The sequence below is a fragment of the Danio rerio genome, chromosome 22, assembly GCF_049306965.1.
Source record: "Danio rerio strain Tuebingen ecotype United States chromosome 22, GRCz12tu, whole genome shotgun sequence".
Classification (NCBI taxonomy): Eukaryota; Metazoa; Chordata; class Actinopteri; order Cypriniformes; family Danionidae; genus Danio; species Danio rerio.
The window spans coordinates 20,551,069-20,568,273 of record NC_133197.1 but is presented as its reverse complement, the minus strand read 5'-3'; the positions used below and the strand labels follow the sequence as shown (position 1 = coordinate 20,568,273).

General features: G+C 36.4%; 2 protein-coding genes across 2 annotated transcripts; one reads left to right on the top strand and one right to left on the bottom strand.

The window, feature by feature from the left end:
- The first annotated feature begins 6,406 nt into the window (after window positions 1-6,406).
- oaz1a (ornithine decarboxylase antizyme 1a) lies at window positions 6,407-12,196 on the top strand. The gene is given in 5 exon segments (NM_194264.2): window positions 6,407-6,605; window positions 10,788-10,921; window positions 11,148-11,323; window positions 11,404-11,489; window positions 11,574-12,196. Coding segments are annotated over 5 exon segments (645 nt in total). The 5' UTR covers window positions 6,407-6,486; the 3' UTR covers window positions 11,705-12,196.
- Window positions 12,197-12,981: 785 nt separating this feature from the next.
- Window positions 12,982-16,670, bottom strand: LOC141380319 (inactive tyrosine-protein kinase PRAG1-like). Its single transcript, XM_073937792.1, has 4 exons — window positions 16,244-16,670; window positions 15,958-16,109; window positions 14,892-15,394; window positions 12,982-14,217 (listed from the first exon to the last, which is right to left on the bottom strand). The coding sequence occupies exons 1-4, from the start codon at window positions 16,363-16,365 to the stop codon at window positions 13,213-13,215; spliced, it is 1,782 nt and encodes a 593-aa protein (XP_073793893.1). The 5' UTR covers window positions 16,366-16,670; the 3' UTR covers window positions 12,982-13,212.
- Window positions 16,671-17,205: the final 535 nt, after the last annotated feature.

The following is a 17,205-nucleotide window of genomic DNA, read 5'->3' as shown; positions in this document are numbered from 1 at the left end:
TCTTCTCTTTGTTAAACAGAAATTAGGGAAAAACAAACAGGGGTGCTAATAATTTAGGGGGGCTAATAATTCTGACGTAAACTGTATATACAGATATATCTGTTCAAAAGTTTGGTGTCAGTAAGATTGTAATGTTGCAATGCTTCATTTAATTAAAAATCTAAATAATCATTAGTAATGAAATTAGTTGTTTTCTCTTGTATATTTTAAAATGCAATGATTTAATCTTTTAGCAATCATTTGAATTTGCTTATTTGCTATGGCAAAAAAGTTAAAACACGTAATCTATAAAACTCTTAAGAATAGAAAATTGAAATAAACAGAAAGTATGTTTAAATTAAAACCTAAATGGATGGCGTGCCACAGTTTTCCACCTTAATAAGCATTTCTCACTCACTATTATTAATGTTAATACAGCTTAATATGCTTGTAGAAACTGTTACGTTGCTTTCAGGATTCGATAAATAAAAGGAATTATATGAAATATATGAAATTATATAATATAATTATATAATTATATGAAATATGTTTTTACTTTTGAATCAATCAATTTAATATGTTCATGCTGAATCAAAATATTCTCTGACCCCCAGATTCTGAACAATAATTTACATAGCTTAAAATACACTTTATAATGTTATATAATCTTCGAAATGATATGTCACACCTCAGGTAGGGATTTTGTGATCTTGTGAAAAAAATTACTACCTGTATATTTACATGCACACATATTTACAGCAGGCAGGGCTCACATTCAACAATTCACCTTGTACTAACTCAATGCTTGAACTGACCACCACGATGACCGCGGCCACCAGTATACAGCGGTTCAGAGTGATGCCTTTCCATGGATTTTCCACCTTACTCAAGGACTCCACAGGAAATATGCGCCGATATGTCACTGGTACGTGAAGAAAATTGTGTTACACTATTAACAAAATGTCCAAGACCAAACCACAAACAATAACTATAAAAAGCACTATAAGGTTAATTTAAAAAAAAATAAAAAGATTGGGCTTTTTCTTTTTCCGTCAAATTGCAGCAACAGAAATGGTCAGACTTTGATTAGAGATTACCAAAACAATTTAAAGTCATGTTGATTTTGATTGGTTAAAGGTTTTAAATGGTCAATTTAAATCTCAAACTCAATTCCTGGTGGGCCACAGCTCTGCACAGTTTTGCTCCAACCCTTATCAAACACAGCTGATCCAACTAATCGAGTGCGACCCTCCAGGAATTGAGTTTGAGATCTATGATTTAAAAAGTATATTTTTTTTATTGTTTATGAGCTGAACATTGTCCAATCTATATTCTTACATTTTCCTATAGGATTATAAAGATGAACAAATATGTACTGTAATAGCTGTGAATTCTTCAAGGGACAAATCACCCAAAAGTACTTACAATCATATTCAGGCCATCGAAGATGTAGGTTGTTGGTAGAACATTTAAAGTCCCTCTTAAATTAAAGGTGTTGGTATCAGTATGTTAGTCTTAACCAGGGGTGCCCAAACCCGGTCCTGGAGGGGTGATGCCCTGCAGATTTTAGCTTCAACTTGCCTCAACACACCTGCAGGGATGTTTCTAGAAAGCTTAGTAAGCGATTGATTAGCTATAGCCCATGTGCGTCTGATTGATTTGGAACTAAGCTTTGCAGGACACCGGCCCTCCAGGACTACGTTTGGGCACCCCTCGTCTGAACTATAAGCTAGTATGCTCCAAAACAGTGACAAACTTTTATACATATAAACATCTAAAGCCTGCAGTTTGTCACTTCCACCTAAATGGATCAATTATTATTTTTCTTTTTTTACATCACCACATACTTCAGTTTCTCATCAAATCTTCTGCCCAATCAAATGCTCTCTAGTATCTTACATCTCCCACTTTCTTCAAGATGCTTCACGTTTGCTTTACATTTGATGCGCTAGAGTTCAACCACTCTCGGGGAGCACTGTGTTAAAAACTAAGCGCTATTGGCTACGTTTAAAGAAGAGAAGCTACTCTATGTCCCATTCTCTCTTCATGTTTGGGTTGAGATTATGTCAAACATTGAATAAAAAAAGCATATATCAAATATATCAAAGCACTTCATGGGACATTTAAGAAAGATTTAGCTGCAAGTTTGATGCCTGTGCAGTGTTTCCTCTAGGGGTTTTTCCAGCATTAATGCGTCCTGAAGTAGACTGAAACGGTTATACGTCATGTTTGCTGGCCTCACGCATCACGCACCTGTCAACCTGTCAGTCAGTCAGTCATCACGCCACCTTAAAGGGTTAAATTTTAGCGTGGCGCCCCGGCATGGAAGAATGAATGTAGCGAAAACCATGCTGTGCAGGTAAACCTCACTCCTCTGACCTCAAAGGGGCCGATTACACCGAACGCACATTTACGTTCTAAAAACGCAAGGCGCACCACACTGCTTTATTGTTGTCAAGAAAAAAAAAAGGAGCGTGGTACGCTATTTTTTTTTTGTCGCTAGGCAATGACTGGAGCAGCTGGGTATTGTTCGAGAGTGTTGCTGTTGATATTAATATAATTTTAATAATTAATAATATTGTGATATTCATAATTAAAAATATTGTGATATACAGCTCTGGATAATTCAAAACAGCAACCACAAGTCTCCTCCATCTTCAGAAGTCTCCGTTGTTGTCTTGAACACACAAACACTGCAGGCACCTCAGCGGAAACCTCGCCTCTGCTTTCCTTTGATTGGAGAATGAATAATACGCGAGTGACGTAGCGTTATTTTTCTGCACGGAGTTGACTTTTTTTCAACCTAGGGCAAAAACGCCAGCCGTAGCATTTGGTTAAAACCTGAGGCATGCAGGACGCAAAACGCTCACAGCCGTTAGTAAACCATTCAAAAAAAGGTGCCTCTCAACGAATAAACTGTGTTCGGTGTGATCAGCCCCTAAAGGTGCTCTAGCGATGGATGCTTAAGGCCATGGTCTTTAGCCTTCTTGTTAGAGCAATCGAATCCCATGCGGTAAGTCACTGGTTTGATCCCAGCTCAGAGCGGGTTGAGTGGTGTAGGACTGGCAGGGTAAGCCTGGTTTATACTTCTGCGTCAAGTGATCGGCGTGACCCATGGAGCATGCAACGCGCGTAGCTGTGAATTCATACTTCTGCTCGCTGTTTCTGTTGCTCTGCAATAGCACTTCCGAAACGCTAGCTGGCAGTAGGTGTTTATGTTCCTCTGGTTTCTTCGCTGGTCTTTTTTTTTTTCACTTCACTTGACTCCAGACTTGTAAACAATCGCTCTATTGGGCTTGTGCGGCTCTCGGTCCCACCGACACTTGTCATTGCTACCAAGCCGACCAATCACAGAGCATTAAGTATAAATCAGCCTTAACACTTAGCGATTTATAGAATGCCAGTCAATGGCCATAGATATTTAAATTAGATGTCGCCTACGTCATTAGTGTCTATAAGAAGAAATGCATCAATAGAAATGCCATTTTAGTACAGGGCAGCACTCCTTTGAAATGAATGTGGGACCAAGGTGCAGTGGAGGACTGGCCATCCAAAGCCATAGAAATATACATATATCCATTATCGTGAGTTTTCCCGGTGGTCAGTGTGCAAATATTTTTTTCAATTATGAAAATTATAATTTTACATAACTTTTCCACATTGATGAATAAGTGACCGCACGGGCATTGCCAAGGGTATGTGTTTGTGTGCATGGAAATGCATTATCCATCCTCCCTGTTAAATTTGATCTAATCTGTGTCCTGAAACACACCCCCTATCCTGCTTTCACTTCTCATTGTAATGGATGAAGCGATTCATTTGTGAATGAATCTCCGTTATGAACGATTTGTTTAAACCATCGATATCCCTGCGTCTCTGTGTGCAAATCCACCTTTCTGATCTAAATCGTATATAACATTTGTAATATTCAATAATTTGTGATGGACTCTACACACATTGAGGTGCAGGCACTTTTATGTTATCATTCACTTAGCTACTTCAGTTAGCCAACAATAATACAAGTTTCTGGTACTGCCATGTCTTGTCATATTTCGTATTTATTGTTTGCTGATTTTATTTAACAAAACTAGCATAGGCTTAGAATTTAGTGGAAGTTGGTGCTACTTTGCCTTATGGTCAGTGCAGTAAGTGACTGTATTATCATCAATACCTGTTGAGCACAAAATTTTGTAACATACAGAATCATAACAAACGAAATCTTACATGCTCTGCTTTAATACTTTGTTTTCTTTATTTGCTTATTACTAAACCTGTATGCAGTGCATAGGTCCAGCATCTTCACATTGGATTTAGTCTTGACTAGTGCGGTTGAATGACATTTATCCTGGGAGCACTGTATAAATGTGGCAGCGGTTTTGACACGTGCTTAGGGTTCGTATGTGATATCTACTGTATATATCTATGGTCAATGGCTAGCAACATCAATACCAAAAAAAAAAAAAAACACGAGTCAATGATTTCTTTATAAGACCACAGACTATCATTAATATAGTTTTTACACTTGTGTTGTTTTGATTTGAGGATTGATTTGCATGTCATGAATCATCAACATCAACAATCATCATTTTAGCATTAAAAAATGTCTTTAACATTGCACTAAAATATCATCTTTGATAGTCTGAAGGTGATTCAATTAACAGCACTTTGATTTTTTGCATGAGCTAACCATGTATGTGTGTTTTTATAAGAACTTGTACAGTGCTCAGCATATATAAGTACACACCTCACAATTCTATCTTTTAAATTCATATTTTTAATAGAAAGCTATACAATATTATCAAATCTCGAGCTAAATCAAAGCGACAACTGTCCAAAAACTAGTACACCTTAATTTATATGTTATAGAAAAATATTCTTTGCAAATTTTAAAAAGTGGAAAAATCCAGAGAAGCAAAAAAAAAAAAAAAAAAAAAAAACGAAATAATTTAGGTACATTTTTGTAGGTTATATATATTTAATATATATATATATTTAATATAAATTGAAAGATAAAACAATTATTAAAAAAATATATACACACACACACACACACACACACACATATATATGTATATATATATATATATATATATATATATATATATATATATATATATATATATATGTGTGTGTGTGTGTGTGTGTGTGTGTGTGTGTGTGTGTGTGTGTGTGTGTGTGTGTGTGTGTGTGTGTGTGTATATATTTTTTTTTTGATAATTGTTTTATCTTTCAATTTTTAAAGATGTTCTGTGACTAAAATAATATTTAATAAGTATATATGTTTAATAAAATCTGTTTTGTTTAAATGCACCAAAATGCATTGCCTAGCGCTGAGAAATTGATATGAATATTTATTTTCAGAATGGGGTGTGCTCAATTATGCTGAGCACTGTATAATGGCAAATATACAGTTGATAACAAAATGAAAATCTGGTATTTCAATCCAATACTGCAGATTTTGAAAGATTTACAACTATGTTAATTTGCATTACACAATTAACATGCAATTTCAGCTATAGGTCATATAAACTGTTTTTAGTGTTATTTATCACAGCTCATGGGATACATACTTTCTCTGATGATCCTTTTAGGAGGTTCCTGTGGACAAATTTCAAAATTTTTACTTAACTTCCATCCAGTTTTGTATGCTACGCTTAAATATGTACAATGAAAGTATTTAAACTACTATAATAATATAACAGAATCTAACAAAGAGCCTAAAAAATATCTGTTACAGCTGCAAAAACATCAAAATCACGAGAGCCAACAACTGAGTATTAATATAATAAACAGTACACATAATTTAGAGTACAAAGAAACAAAGATAACAACAGCGTTAGTGGTAGTTTGTAGTTGAAAGTGCAGTTCTTACCAGGCAGAGCCGGAGTGGTCGAGTAAAAACTAGGGTCTCAAGTTCTTTAGAGCCTTGATGGACAGCAACAGCTGAGACTTCATTATAAAACATCAAGCACTTGTGAGTTTACATGGTCTATTTGCAATGTTGAACAGAACAGTAATTTGATTTACCCTATATTTATTTACACATAGAAACATTTCATTGATATTTTCAAGTGTTTATTTATATTATTAAGTGTATTATTACGATTACGATTTCTGAGGTGAAATATGTGCCTTATGATCTTAGATATAGTACATCTCGTACTGCTTATGTCGTAGCAATAAAAAGTGTTCTTTAATTATTGACAGTGTGCTAATTATTGACAGATTATGTAACTCAGATATAAATTATATTTCAGTTTTTCTATATAACACATATTTTTAAATAAATCAGAAATCAAACATTATGCGTATTATCACGATGTCTGTAAAGTATATTCTATTCCCATTTGTTTATTTCCACTCAAACTTATTTGTTTGTTAAAGCGCATGACGTAAAGCTAAAGCCACGCCCATGCGCGTTCCAAGTATAACTACTGCGGGCCTACAGCCATTAACACATTCGGTTGGAGCACGGACGGAGAAGATTTGGGCCTTGACGTTGGCCGGATGGTTAAATCCAACCTTCAGACGATACTGAATAGCCACTGTTTTGTCAGAGAAAAAGAGAGTAATATACCCAAGATGCCAGTGATCGAACTGACCCGTAATAAACCCGAGAGTGAAAGGTAATGTGGGACTTTTATGCTAGCTAGTTTGCGGCCTTGTTTTAGCAGCGTAGCCTAGCCAACTATAAAGTGTATGACGAAACGGAATGTAATGTATTTGATGTATAAGGATTTTGCCAGCAGAATGAGTTTTAAGTGTACATCTGCCAAAACTAGCTTAACGACGTAATTTGAAGACAAACTGTACAATATCACGCGTAAAAGCTTCTGTCAGTTCAGGTGGGCTCGTGTTTCGTCTATCAGTCACGGATTTGAATGATTGACAGGTACGTTGCCAGGTAACCGATTCGGGTTCTTTCGCAGAACATTCGAGAAACGTTCAAATCTGAATTTCAAACTGTCATTATCGCCAACGTTTGTTTAAATGGATTTTGATATAACGTTAGATGCTGTCTCAGTTTGGCCTGAGATCACAACATCACGATGTTGCCTTATAACACGTTAATATGTATTATATAGTAATATTTGATAGATGTACACGAATATACCGCGTTTATTCAGGTGTCGCACAGCTCAACAAGTGATTGACGGGAAGGTGTCTGCGAGGTGGCTAACATAAAAATGCTAACTTAACTGGTAAAAACAAAGTCAGACATTTTTGTCGTTGTATTATTGCTAAAATAGTAGTTTTATCAACTAATATATCGAGTAAAAACAATTAGCAGGCATTTAAACTAGACAGTCTATATAAAATGGTTGGTTTAAAGGGTTTTAAACAAATTGTAATGTGCTTATCGCTAAACGTCGCCTCGCCCATCCCCCCTTGTTTGTTCTTCTTTCTCATGCATCACTGCCGAGTACCATTATGATTTTAAGCTAATAATTTTATTATTGACATGCATATTTTGATCAAGCTTATTTACAATGTATTATGGAATTAATTCATCAAACTTTTGTTACCCAAATCATATTCCAGATTTTTGTTTGTGTGAGCAGCAGGGGGGGAAATGAAGGGGAAATGTGGGTTACTTCATCTACATTCTGATTTAACGTTAGCTGTTAGCATGTTTTAACTTGAATTTGGGGGATATGGGATTTCTTTGCAACACAGGTTACCTCATGTCTCCTTTTTGGTTAGAAGCTGCCCCCACATTTTCATTTATATCCTCAATGCTGTGATGCGTCACAAATCCAGGCTTAAATATAAATGATGGATGCTTTAGCTTCCTGTATTTGTGTGTGTCCCCCATCTAAGCTTTGATCAAAGGTTTCCTGTTGATGCGGTATTCCCTTTTACTCATCGTGTTCAGATGATGTCTGTGTTCATTCCTTCACCTGCTAGAGGCTGTTGTGTAACTAGCCCACATTTCCCCTCCCACACCAGCATCTGTAACAGTCTCGTTACGTCCTGTGTGAATTTCTAGGGTGGTGTTGTAATGTAGTCTGGCTTCAGGGATTAAGCCATTTTCAATGGGACAAACAAGTTGTTGCCCTCGCATTGCTTTCTAAAATGTGGCACTGAATTGAAATGAGGTGCATATGCATATTTTTTTTAGCTTTAAAGATTTGCAGTTGCACGTTTAGATCTGTGCTGTATTATTTAACTCATGGATCCTTTAAATTTAATGTAAAACAGTACATTTTTAAGATTATTTTATATATATTTTATTATTTTATTTTATCTTTTGTTAGCATATGCTATACTTGTCAAACCCTCAAGTGTCGACCCGATAGTTTTCTTTTAATGCCATGAATGGCAAATATACATTAGTTTTAGGTTTGTCTTTTATAGGGCTGGGCGATTTGGCCTAAAATCTAAACCTCGATTAATTGAACTATTTAACTAATTACCATTAATAATCGATTTTTTATACATTTTATTTTCCCCTCATAGTTCACTGATACGTTTTGTACTGTAAATATGCTCATATATTACTATTGGAATTTTTAAATAAAAGCACACTATCTATGATTATTTATTACACATCAACGTTGAACAACTGAAATTAAAACGCACATTACTTCAGTCATATTTTTTCTTATAAAAAAGTGAAAATGCATAACTTGCTCTTTTGTAAACAAAATTAATAATTTTATATCAAGTTTTTCATATTAAAAGTATAAAATAAGCAGCATCTTTTAAATAAAATCACTCTTGTATATCCTGTAAAAAATATTTTAAACTGTGAATTTCTTGAATATTTTGTAAACATTTTTTTTTATTTTAATAATGAATTTATTGTAATAGAAAATATGCTGTCTTGCGCATCTCTGGCGTAGCTTCCAATTATCACCAATGTAGTGCAAACGTGCAATGTGTAGTTGCATATTGTTTAGAAGGGCACAGGTATGCGACTGTGACATCTGCATCGGACCATACCCATGCGTTCAACACAAGTATAAATTAGCCTTAAAGGTGCAGTAAGTGATCTGCGACAATGCTATCCGGCTAGCATAAATCTGAAGCACAGTCCTAACCCTGCCGTCCAAAGCCACGCCTCCTGAAATACAAGTGTGTGTGCGCGCGCACCTTAAAGACGACAGCAGAACTCTCACTTAGCGACTAGTGCTTGATTGGCAGCATGCAGGAATTACACTCGTTACTAAGCCATACTTGCATGCTATTTCAGAGCAAATATTTAGAGTAGCATAGTAAACAGTATAGGGAGCGCATCACAGGTTGTCAATGTTGAAGAATGAACCAATGTGATGTGAATATAAAAGCAACTTCAACTCAGTAAAGCAGGTTAGGCTAAATAATGCTATTTACTGATGTTTTTTTGTTAAACTGAATAAATTTTTTCATTATCAATGCTGTAAAAGCTTCCTTATGAAACTGAAAATAGTTGCATCAATCTATCATCAGAAGATTTTAGTGGCTGAACATCATGTCTGCGCATGTAACCCATTCAAAACAACAACCTCTCTACAACACAGAACATTACCCATCTAAAAGAAATCCTCAGCCATGGTGTCATCCTTTCTCCAGCATGCAAAAGTAACTCCAATATTGATTCAGGATATTAAAAAGTTTTGGTACCTTACCCAGAATAATAAATACATTTAGATCATTTACTTTAATCAGTACTTTTAATGTGTAGAGACTTTCAACCAGCACAACAAAAAATGTTTCTAAAGACAATCACCTACTGTACCTGTAACAGAGCGGAATTACGTGATACGGGAAAATAATTGAAAAAATTGATCTGGAAAAATTAGATCAATTACAGGTTCTGATTCTGAATATCATTTTCAATTACTTTAATCACCCAGACTTAGACTTTTATTGTTTTTTTTTTTTATTAAGTCAACTAAATAAACAATAAGTAAAAATTCACATCTCTTATTTGTGCACTAATTTTAAATCTTTAAAGTGAACATTTTTTTGTGTGTTTCTTACTTCATTAGGCTCTTTTTTAAGATACAATTATTTTTTGGGTGACTTCTAAATCTTTGAAAGGGGGTTTCAAATAGCACTTAATGCATCCAAGTGTCTGGCCATTAATATCCATACAATTACCAACAATCCTTCTCAATGAAACTTAACTTCTTATTTAAGAATGAAAATTTTAACTATTTACCATAATGGTTTAATTATAATGTTTTAAATAATAACAATACAGCTTTAACATTTGTTTAAAAGTTCTCCATGTATTTTAGGAAGCTGACCTGGACAGACTGTTGTGCATACATTAAGTTTATTATATTTTTTAACCTTTTAAAAATAAAAAAATGAAATGTTTTAAAGGTTATGTTTTAAAAAAAAATTATACAAATATGGCTTGCTTATTTTGACACAATTTTTAAATATTTTGCTCAGGGGAAAAAAAAAAAATTATATATATATATATATATATATATATATATATATATATATATATATATATATATATATTTATATTTATTTATTGTTGTTGTTGTATGGTTAAATGTATAAAATCATATATAAAGTTTGATAGGGCAATTAAAAATCTTTTTCAATTGGTCCATTTTAAAAATGATTTGGCACTTCCTCATCTTAACCGCTTTTGTTTTGCTTTCATATGTGTACTAAAACACCCATTTTATTTTCGTTCTTGGTGTTAAACTCTCAGTATTGCTATTTATGCTCCACATAAATATTATAAAGATTCATTGATCTGTCATTCATTAAATTAAACCCAGAAGCAAACAAACAATCAATCATTATGTGTTGATGTCATGCAGTTTGGATATTAACAGATGTGTGTTTACTGATTACAGTTCCCATCGCTGCAGTAACCCGTGTCCGGGGCCTCTGTGGTGTTCCTGATGTCCCTCTCCCACCCCTGAAGATCCCAGGTGGGCGAGGGAATGATCAGCGGGATCACAGTCTTTCAGCTAAGCTATTCTATTCTGTGAGTAAACTCTTTTGAAGGTCTTCTGCATAAAGATAACACATTTGCATGACGCAGGTTATTAGTTGGTTATCTGACTGTGCAGCGGTTGTCATATCTTATCTACAAATTAATTTCATCACCTATGGGAACTGAATTTGAACATTCTACCTCGCCTGATTTCTCATGTTAATGATTTGAATGTATTGTTCACTGTTATGGTTTGTTATCTGATTTGTGTTTGTAGGATGCTCAGTTACTGGTTCTTGAGGAAGCCCCTCAGTCGAACAGCCGTGTACGTTTTTTGCTCTTTGAGCGGCGTTGCTCTGTGAGCAAGCACTTAGTCTGGAGGGGGGCACTGAAGGGGACAAACCTTTACATCGAAATCCCCACTGGTGTCCTCCCAGAAGGGAGCAAAGATAGGTTAGTCAAATTTAGACCAATATTCTTATCCATGTTGAGTTTGCTAAATGATGCTCAAAATAGTTTTTCCCCTTTTTTAGTTTTTCACTTTTGCTGGAGTTTGCAGAAGAAAAGTTACAGGTTGATCACGTTTTCATCTGCTTCCATAAGAGCCGAGATGACAGAGGTAAGGCTTTGTCATTTCTCAACGCATTTTCTGTTTTTCATATTTTGTTTAAGCTAGTTTTTAAATTTCTGCTGTCATTTCCAGCATCGCTGCTGCGGACATTCAGTTTCATGGGCTTTGAGATTGTGAGACCAGGTCATCCCCTCGTCCCAACCCGCCCCGACGCTTTCTTCATGGCTTACAGAATCGAAAGAGACTCCGATGGTGACGAATAAGACTCCTCAATCGCATCTTGCTTCTTATAACTATGCTGTTTCTCACCCAACATGGTCACCATTAAAAGAAACATAGTATGAATGTCAAATTGACCTTTTTTCCTGTTATTTACTACATTGTAGTTCTTGTAAGGGTTGTGCTGTATTTTTCAGTTGTATTTGCACTAGTGTATACCAAATTTTCACAGTGACCATTAGTTTTTAAGCCATCAGCCTTGGGCTTACTTTCCAATGTAATTGGATTCTTTGCTGATTCCCATTCCCTCACTCACCAATTTTAGAGCAGAATATTTATGGTTGGAATCCCTTAAGCAACAATGTATGTAGAATTATGGTTTTCATTGCTGATATGTTGATTCTTTTTACTGTTGTCTTCAAGTTGTTTTGTTTCTAAATCTGTGCATGAGTTTTGGAGTTTTTAGTTATTACTTCAATAGGATCGGTCTGCATGTTTGCTACAGTGTGCAGAATAAAAATGCTCACCCTACACTACTTACTTGGTTTTGCTTTTTTTTTTATTGAATTTTCCACATTCAGAATGAGAATCATTAGACTGTTTCACTGGGCTTTCAGAACTTTTTTTTTTTTTTAACTCTTTTGAATGTTTCATAATGCTCATTTCTTCCAGGTATTGTTAATAAGTAAGCGCAGGGTCGAACTCCAACCATAAGCTCATTTTGTGATTATACAGCACATGGTTTATAATGGAGAGACCTTTACAGTAAATGGAAGTAAACTGAACATCATAAAGCAATTTGATTGTATTGCTAACATGTTTCATTTTTATAGTTGTTTTTAATCAAGAGAATGGGGAAAGAAAAGTTGTGCGTTTGTATGGAGCCTTTCAGATGATATGTGGGTGTGAAACAAGGTATTGGGGTAATTTGTTTCCTCAACTTTTCTAAATTATAATGACATTAACTTGTCTAATATGGGAGCCATTTACCTAAAATGAGTTAAAGGAATAGTTTACCCCAAAATGAAAATTCTGTCATTTACTCACGCTTTTGTCACAAACCTAGTTTTTTCTGTTGGAACAAAAGGCAGGTTGCCATTGACTTCCATAGCATTTTTCCTGCTAAATCGATAAGAACTGGCATTCTTCAAAATATCTTGTTCAAGAGTAGAAAAAACCCTCAGTTTTAAAACCATGTGAACAAGAGTAAGTGAGGTCATTTTAATTTTGGGGTGATTTAACCCTTAAAATCAAATTTCCCAATTTAGCAAGAAAGTCAGCAAATTCATAAAAGGCAGCGATAAATGCTAATTTAGTCTTGTTTATTTTTTTTTATTGTACATGCAGGGCCGTATTTTATTAATATTATTTTTTTTGTATGTTATGTCTATGCAAGTATGCAGCATTAGATGAGTCTGAAGTACAAATATAGCACAAGGTCTGTTTTTAGCTTTTCAAATGTTAATTAAGTTCATAGCAACATCAGTGTGGAGGTGATTCTGAGGCTTACCAACTGGCAATTGCGTTTTATCTTTTAAGCAGGTCTAACAAATTAGTGAAGGCCTATGCGTTCAGTTATGCTACGCAAAGTCTCTGGATCAGAAAAAGATAGATAATGCAAGCAGAGATAGTCTTCCCAGTCAAAGCCGTGCTGATCCTGAAAGAGTCCCTTCTCTGCAAGCTTGAGGACTAGAAGAGATCTCTTAAGTAACTGCCAATTGTGAAACACAGAGTTCTCTGGTTGGTTCTGCATGAAGAGTCCTTGTCGTGGACCCCAAAGTAAGACCTGGAGGACCGCTGCCACATCTGCCAATAGTAGCTCAGGTTTCTCAGATGTAAGCTGGGTGACCAGCCACAGCAAACCTGAGGTGTATGGGGTGTCTTTTTTTACCCTGATCTCAGATGAGCTATTGTCATCGAGATGTAGACTGTACTTGAGCAAAGTCCCTAACTGGAACTCTTGGGATGTTGCCTCTTGAAAAACATCATCCTCGAAATGGCTCTTAAGGACCAAACGAGGGGTGCCCCAATCTTCCCATAAGGTTTGACAAATCTCACTTTTTTTCTTCTCTTCTATTTGCTCGATGGAGTCTTTATTCATGTTTCCTCCTATTTTCAAATCAGTAGCGTATTCACAAGCATTAGCATCCTTGCGTTTCATGCTTGGCCACACTAAGTTAACACACTGTGGTTTCAGATCCCTGGAAGTGACATTAAAATGTCCCAGCTGCTGAAGTCCTTGTACCAACTGGAGGGCAAGAAGACAAATTCTCCTCTCATAGACCTCAGGATGGATGGAGTGCAAAGAGTGTCCCTCCTCAACAAAGTCCTCCAGTGTTCCCAATGGAAAATCTCTTACCATGGTTGCACTAAAACCTTGCTCCAGAAGATTAGCAACTGTTTGCTGTTGACATACTTCAGTGGTGTCCTCATGTGAAGGCCCGAAGGTGCAAGTTTGATCTGTAGCTGTGCATTTTGGAAAATGGAGCACACCTTGCTCAATGTTAAGATGAGGTATGGATATATCAAAGTCTGCTGCAGAATCCCCTCTGTGAACCTGTCGGAACATTTAGAGTTAATTTTAGTATAGACACATTTTACATACCCACCAAGCAATTTTGTGTTTTTGTGATAAAAGGCTAAATTTGGGCTGTCAGTAAGAATCAAGGACATCTAAGAATTGCCGAAAAAAACTAAATATGATTAGATTAGTAAGATTTCATTGGTGTAGTCAATTATCACTGTGTATGCGATGACGTCAAATTTTTTTTAGAGACAACTCATTTAGCCTTGTTTTAGCTAAACAATCTTTATTTAGATATATAATAAACTTTTAAAAAGAAATGTATGCTTGCTGGAAAATGATTCTTGCAGTTCTTGACCCCAAAACGTTTGCATTGTGACTAAAACCTTCTCTTTAATGTACGTGGCACATATTAAACTGTTAGCACTGTTGCTCAACACCTGGTGCGTTGAAGGGAAGTGTGGTTTGAGGGTTTTGTACTGTGAGCTAGAGTTGCCTTATAAGGGTTTGCATTCTGTTTTTGGTTCAGGGGCTTAGACTGGGAAGTAATGATGGCCTACTTATATTTTCGGAGTGAAAAGTCATGTGTGTTATTGCACACCAGCATACACACAATCTCAGGTTGTTAGAATTGCTAAGTAGGTTCATTCTGCATCTAGTTTAGACTGACTTGTCTTCTTTTATAATTGTACGGTTGATGTCCTTACCTTTGCTGCAAACATTCTTCCAGGAATCTTCAGGCAACGCACTAAGTAGTAAGAATTCCACTTCTGCCCAAAGAGTATGAAGTCATTTGGATGACAAGTCTTTGAAATCTCCACTTCCTGCTCACTCAAGAAGATGCTTGCTTCAATGTTCTGCAACATGTTTCTCAGAAACTTAAGATAACACTCTTGAATTCCTGTGGAAACTTGTTCATGGCTCTGGAAGCTTCTGAGGACTCTTTGAAGTTGCTCATCTGGCGTGTCAAAGGTCATATTGTGCAAGGACAGACCTTGATGCAGCTCCTCTTGTAGCTCCTCCTCTTGTAGTGTATGGCTGCCATGGAATGGTGCTATCATATACAAGGGATTTTCATAGTTGTAGGATTTTGTATGTTCAAGGTAAGGTGGTTCCAGAGTCTCCATCGGGAGGGATAGGGTTCTCGTCAGACTCTTTTTGGGTACCGGAGGAGGAATTTCATCTGAGAAGAATCTCATCTGGTGATTTTCTGAGCAACACAACAGGGTAAAGGTTACCAAAAAGTAGGGGTGTTTGAACTCGGTCCTGGAAGGCCGGTGTCTAGGAAAGTTTTGCTCCAACCCTAATCAAACACACCTGAGCCAGCTAATCAAGCTCTTACTAGCTATATTTGAAACCTCCTGGCAGGTGTATTGGAGCACGTTAGACATGAACTCTCCAGGACACCTCTGCCATAAAGCATACACATACTGCATGTAAACTACATAGTTGGATGTGGTATGTCATGTGTTTTGCGAATGAAAATCTATGGAAACTCTCAGTTCCCACAATACCGTGGGACAAAGGCACTACGTGGTTGAGTTGTCTGTCTCGTGGCTTACTGTATTGGTTTCAGGTGTTACTTCCTTTAACATTTTCATGTATACAACAAATAATTGTAAAAGAACAATCAGAAATGAGGAAGGCTGAGCATGTAAAAGGTTACGATATTTAGTTCTCATTTCAGTAGGATTATCATCACTTGCTGCAAAGCTAACTTTTAAAAATAAACCATTTTTTCTCCCCTAACAACTCCATGGTATGAGTGCTTACCATAGCGATGATGTATTGGACAGTGGGCTGCATTACAGTAAGTAGTAGTGAAGACTTCAGTAAACGGAGACACTGGGGTCTGTGGTCCAGACGGGAGTAGATCTCCCACCTTCAGCTCTAAATCCTGAACCGAGCTTGAGGAAGACTTGCTCCTAAACATGCACACATGGAGAGTATGCTAGACCTGCTTCATTTTTGCTATATTTCACTATACTGCACAACAAGTAACTGAGGTTTCCTGTTTTAAAGTGTACATAACTCAAAGTGTAACACTAGCATCTCTTACCTGCGCTGTTTGATGGGCAATGCAGGTGGCGATGTCCCTCCTGATGCTCCCAGGAGAGAGTAGTCTGTTGCTTGATTCATTGCAGTTTGGCGTGTGATAGTTTGAGTGTGGTGAATGTGCATCAACCCCCTCCAACTGCCAGTTCCTGTAGTTTTCTTCTGGTGCTTTAGCACACGTGGAAGTTATCTCACTCTCTCTCTGTCTCTCTCTCAGCCATTACCACAGCATATCTAGCATCTGAGGTTGGTAGCGGAAAGGCTGAGTGCATTTTGTGCGCTTCAGCTTGCTGTGTTTTCATATAAGGAACCTTAAAAAAAAGGAACCATTTTTTTAGTACTACTATCTTTGGATGACTTGCTAAATTGTATTGTTTCATTCCAAGACTTGAGAATTTTTATTAATTGGTAGAAATGCTGTAAATTTCTACTTTCTATCTACTTTCAACTTGACATACACAAGTCATGCCAAATTGAGTTGAAGCGACAAAAACACAGTACTGTAGGCAATTATGCAGAGAAAATAAAAACAAGAGACATCAAATGTGGGATGAAAATATTGTGAACTGATCGCTTTATTGAACTCCTCAGACCCTTTTTTTAAAGGGGAAAACCAACCCATCATTTTCAAGCTCAGAACTCTTAAAGGAGAAACACATTTAGAACAACTTGTGAATTCTGTCCCCTGTGAACACATTTCGGCCTCCTTTTAACATCAATCCTGAATGTCTTATCCGTAGATAAGAACTCGGAATGGTCCAAAGTATGATGGCTTCAGTCAATCTCTGTGTGCATCATGTCGAACAGAAACAAATTACGCTGAAGATAGCTCATCCTGAACCCTAAGTCTTGTGAAGTCCATGCTGAGAAGTAGGCACTGGAGAAAAAGAGGAGGCAGGACTTAGCAAAATAGAAGTGTGGTGCAATCCACACCATAAATTGCTGACACTAAGGACAAAATCGCCA

What these genes read in the sequence shown, in the direction of transcription:
- LOC141380319 (XM_073937792.1), bottom strand. Translation starts at nt 16,365, where the DNA reads ATGCACATTCACCACACTCAAACTATCACACGCCAAACTGCAATGAAT. An exon ending in TTGCCCATCAAACAGCGCAG is followed by an intron (nt 16,110 to 16,243) that starts GTAAGAGATGCT and finishes GTGCATGTTTAG; the next exon opens with GAGCAAGTCTTCCTCAAGCT. An exon ending in GAAGAATGTTTGCAGCAAAG is followed by an intron (nt 14,218 to 14,891) that starts GTAAGGACATCA and finishes ATGTTCCGACAG; the next exon opens with GTTCACAGAGGGGATTCTGC.